Here is a 4770-nt window from a genome sequence, read left to right on the forward strand (position 1 = left end):
ACAAGTACAAGTACAAGTACTCTACCTCGGATGAGTCACGGAGATTAGAAGCAGCGGACGAACTCCCTGCAAAGTCGCTTCTGGGATCTTATTCTTCGTTACTTCGTACCGACTTTTTCGCATACTAGATTCGCACGAAAAATTTCACATTGTTGCAAAGTCCTCGGTCAACATTCGAAAGCCGTATAAAAAACTATCAATTTTGCACGCTAAAGTTGATCGTACACCGAGAAAAAAGAATTTCACCGAACCAAAGAAATATTTTGTTAATTCGATACAATAATCATTTGACTCGAATAAACTGGAAATAATTATTCTTGTAATGAACAAGATATTTCTTTGGTTCAGTGAGATTTTTTTCTCAGTGTATGAACCACGAAGTAGGACGAGGAGAGATAATGCCGTATATTGAGAAGACATGAAATCGAGCGAATCCTGCAATTGTTTTCGAAATTGTCGGACGTCTGACCGAAGATGTCACTCGTAGATGTTTTCTTAGGTTTGATCGGAGCGATCGGACCAATTCTGATCGATTAGGTTGGAAAACGCCATGGCTGACGATTCCTTCGAAATTTTGGAGGTCCACCCTTTCCATCCTACCGATCCCCCCTACGGGATGCGGAATTACGATGTCGGGTGCCTATCGGCCGAGCAGAAGCTCATTCTGAACAAAGTGAAAATGAGTCAGCGGAGGCAGAATGAAATTTATTTGAGTGCTCATCCGGAAATCAGAGGTCTGATCTCCATCTTGTTAAGGTACGCCATGAGCGGCGGTGTAGTCTCATTAGATCCGCACCACATGTGCTCGATGTTAATGCAATGCGAAGGTCTCTATGTTGGGCGCATCGTACCAATTACGGCGACTCATCGTAGAGACAGCGGCATAATTATCTGTAAGCAAAGGGAATCGCTATCAATTTGCCCGTGATATTATGGCGTTACGTCAATTGCGCCGATAGGTTACGGCTCATTGAAGCAGTGCTTCAAGCAAAGTTGTTAATTAAGCGAATGATGCATTAATGATTACTCTCCGTGGGCTATTTAGGTACGTCCTGAGAAAGAAGCCTCGAGAAAATGTCCACGAAACCGTCGGTGAGTTCTTCAATAGACCTCGCTTCAAGCTCGCTTCGGATCTCTTGAAGTATTTGGAAGCCGCAGGACACTCGATTCCTCTGACGAACGTTCTACGTAAAGAATTTTTCAAGGAGGATTCTTCGAGCAACGAGATGTCGGACTTTCAAGACTCCGCTCAAACCTCGCAATCAAACGTTACATGAAGTTGAACTTACTTCGAGAACTCCAAAAAGTACGATTTTATTAGGCAGGAAAAAATTCACACGGGTGATTGCGCGATAGTTAAAAGTAATTGGCAAATAGGTAAAGGTTAGGTGGCGAGATATCAGACGCCCACTCGAATCGATAAGTCACGATAAGTTATTGCTCGAAGTGCAGGTTTTACGCGAGGTTAACTCCACTAGTTCGAGCCCGAATCGCCCGGAGTAATAATTTATTTTTAATGGCCGATTTCAACAAGTGCCCGGTTGGCCCAGTTTTTTTATTTTTCATTTTTACTTTTTTTTATCATCGCTTTACTTACAAACTTGCGCAACGCGCGAGGGCATTTCCAATTCCCCGGCAAACATTTTGTAATCAGCCCGGAATATCGACCGGGGAATAATTTCCAATTTCGCTACGGGGAGGAAAAATTAAACAAAAATTTATTGCTCGCACATACCGGGAGTTATTTACGCTCGCCAAAAGGGCGTTATTCACTCGCCTGGCGATATTATATCCCAATTTTCTGGCCGATACCAGATTTGACGTACTCCACTTTGGCTTAACCAAACATACCCTAACCTAGTAAGCGGGGGCGAAGTGCCCCACGCTATAGCGCGTTATTAATTGCCCCTCGATTATAATCACGGTTGACGGGGTGCTCTTATATGCATTGCTTCCATTCAAGGAAGTTGCGAACACTACACCGATCCATTACGCCGAGTACGGAGCCCTTCTTCGATTCTTCGATTCGCCTTGAGGTTTCCCTTCTCGATCGCAATTACGGTATGGAAAAGGGAATTCCAGCAAAGAAATTGCGGAAAAAAGTGGTCCTTGAAGATCCGGCTGGCCCGAGGGAGGCTGGGCCAGCCAGTGGTTCCGTTATTAATGCGCTCATTAGCTGTCTGGAAGGATCAAAGAGCTCGAATGTGAATGCGCGTTGAGTAAAGGGGGAACGTTGACACGTAGAAAGAGAGGGACGGGGCGAACCCTGAGGAAAGACCACGTGGTGCGACGGTGGTCGGTCCATTTCCCGAGATCTACTACAAAAAATCGCTCAAAGACCTCGCAGAGGAGATTTCTCCAGGAAATCATGGATTTTAGTACTGAATGTGCAACTGAATCTGCAACTCCCAAGAAGAAATCCTTGGAAATTATAGAAACATTTTTACAAATTTAAGGGCGATCCTGACCTGTTACCGAATAAATGGTCCCATCGATTTTCCACCCCGCAAAGTACACCACTAACTTCCATCCGTTTCTTTAACACCCTTATATCATCGTACCCCATTAAAATTCCCAGTGAATTCCAAGGAAATTTTGACTGTATTTTTTTTTTTTTTTTAACATTATGGACGTTCGTAATTGTCTGTACGTCCTCTTTCATGCATCATGATCTCTTTAAGGAGAATCTCCGATTTTTAAAGCGCCGCGCCCGAGCCCATTACGGTCGCCAACGTTAAGGGTCGGTGGGGAAACGCTATACTAGTCGGATCCATAACCATTATCCTAATAATTCCGATGTAATCCCATCCCGAATGGAGCTTACGCACGGATACATCAACCGGAAGTGCGTTGGCCAGAGTCGGTGCGTACATAGTCGGCTGGTCCAGAAACGGGCATTGCACGCGCCGGGATACGCAACGGCCGACAGGCGGGTATTTTTTTCCGCGTCCCAAGTTTGAAAGGAACCTCGAATTCTGACGCACCTGCGGCCGGGAGCGGGGTAAAAAATGGAAATCCATTAATAAAACGCGGCGCGGACAGAGTCGATAAGTCGTTGGTGGGGCTGGAAATTGCACGTGTCCCGCGAGTCGCGGGTTGGGGGCAAGTGCCCCCGAGGCTCGCATGGAGGTACGGAAATATGGATTAGGTGATATTATGTAATGGCAGGGATATGTCGGGGTGCTGGGGGCCAGATGGCCAGAAATATGAGAAGTTTGCGCGGGACGGCACCAAGTTACGGTTACTCGGTGGCGCCCTCACGGCTTGCCGTGAAAGCGAATGAAATATCCGGGAAAATTTTTACCGACTCTTTCGCCCCGAGCGGAACACTCTGTCGGATTTGTTCGGTCAAATTAGAAGGGAGGACTTCCCACCAGTAATCGATGAAAGAGAGAACGCAGCGCCTCGAAATGACGAAATGACGCCTCAGAAGAAACATTGACGTTATCGATTTACACGAATGTCGTGACTCAAGCTGACATTTCTTCGGGGGTATTCGAGTCAGTCTTTCCTTGGGGTGGTTTTTAAAAATAGGAGAGACGAGGAAGAAAATCGCTTGAGGGCATGTAGCAGCGGTAAGGACCAAGAATCGCGTCGGCCGGACGTGGGCGTCGAGACGCCCCAGGACACGAATGCGTGCACTTTGTAACAGGATGCGCAGCTAGGATGCATCCTGCATGGTGCATCGATCGGACAGGAATTCATCGTGACCGATTGAGTGGTCGTTCACGAATTTGCCCAAAGGGGCCGATTAAATCCGCCACTCTTCCGGCTAAAACGCTTCTCTCGGGTCTTGGTCGCGACTCATGGGGACCATAGGGACCATGGGGACCATGGGGTTATGGCGACTCGCGCCTTTGCCACGATCTCCATTTAAATGAGAGGCTTAACCTTAATACGAGTCGCAGGCAGCAACCGTTTCAGATTTATTTGCTCCCACCGAGGACATTCGCGTAATACCGGCCGCGACAAAGGGTGAATAAGAAACTCCACGAAAGGCCCAGCCACTTCCTATTAATTATTCACTTCGATTAAGGGCACCCTCTCGAATAACCCTCCTAAACATCACATCGTGACAGTTTTGAAACCGTGTCCCTTCCTCGGCATTTAGGAATTTTTTACCACCGCGCTGTATTTTCATGAAATGTCAGATACATGTAATAGGCACGAAACATTATCTGCGATGTTTGGTATGGCGCGACAAGCTGGTCAGAAAATGTCTCCAGAACCTCTAGAATGAGCAATGTCAAATTTAACCAAGTGATCGAGCTTGGACTATTTTTCTCCCATTTATCCAGGTTCCGTCTCCATGGTTTATTAAACCGGGGTCCATGTTAGCGTAAAAACTCAGGGAGAAATTCATCGAAGTCTGGAACTAATTTCCCATGGAATGAAAATTTCATTCCGAGTTACGGCCTTAAAAGCCGGTGTAATGCCGCGAAAACGTTCCCGATAGCGCCGAGCCCGGGCTTATCGAGTTATTCCTACGTTTTCCCAAGCTCTCGGTCCTTTTGTGCCCGACTTCCCTTTTTCCGCCTCTCCTCGTAATCTAATTACGATTTGTTTGGCCAAGGCTTCCGCACTCTCCGTAATTATGAAGTCCGCCGTCCTAAGTCAACCGGAGGAGTCTTCGGCGTCGGCGCCGAAGTCAAAGCGCTCCTTTCTCTCCGCGCCACTCGGGGAAAAAATATTGTTCTAGGACCATCCTCTGTCCATCCTTGTGCGATGGAGTCCTGGAACCATCGACCACGACCATTCCGATCGCTGCAC

General features: G+C 47.0%; 1 protein-coding gene across 1 annotated transcript; it reads left to right on the forward strand.

Moving 5' to 3' along the window:
• Positions 1 to 550: 550 nt before the first annotated feature.
• Positions 551 to 1277, forward strand: LOC111674385. Its single transcript, XM_023434676.1, has 2 exons — positions 551 to 756; positions 1046 to 1277. Exons 1-2 carry the CDS (start codon positions 551 to 553, stop codon positions 1275 to 1277), a joined length of 438 nt encoding a protein of 145 aa, XP_023290444.1.
• The last annotated feature ends 3493 nt before the right edge of the window (positions 1278 to 4770 follow it).

This window comes from Orussus abietinus, unplaced genomic scaffold (genome assembly GCF_000612105.2).
Source record: "Orussus abietinus isolate OABI.00-Male unplaced genomic scaffold, Oabi_2.0 scaffold11, whole genome shotgun sequence".
NCBI classification, from domain to species: Eukaryota; Metazoa; Arthropoda; class Insecta; order Hymenoptera; family Orussidae; genus Orussus; species Orussus abietinus.

Coding starts and splice junctions, on each gene's coding strand:
- LOC111674385 (XM_023434676.1), top strand. CDS start 551: ATGGCTGACGATTCCTTCGAAATTTTGGAGGTCCACCCTTTCCATCCT. Junction 757..1,045: donor CTGATCTCCATCTTGTTAAG/GTACGCCATGAG, acceptor TGGGCTATTTAG/GTACGTCCTGAGAAAGAAGC.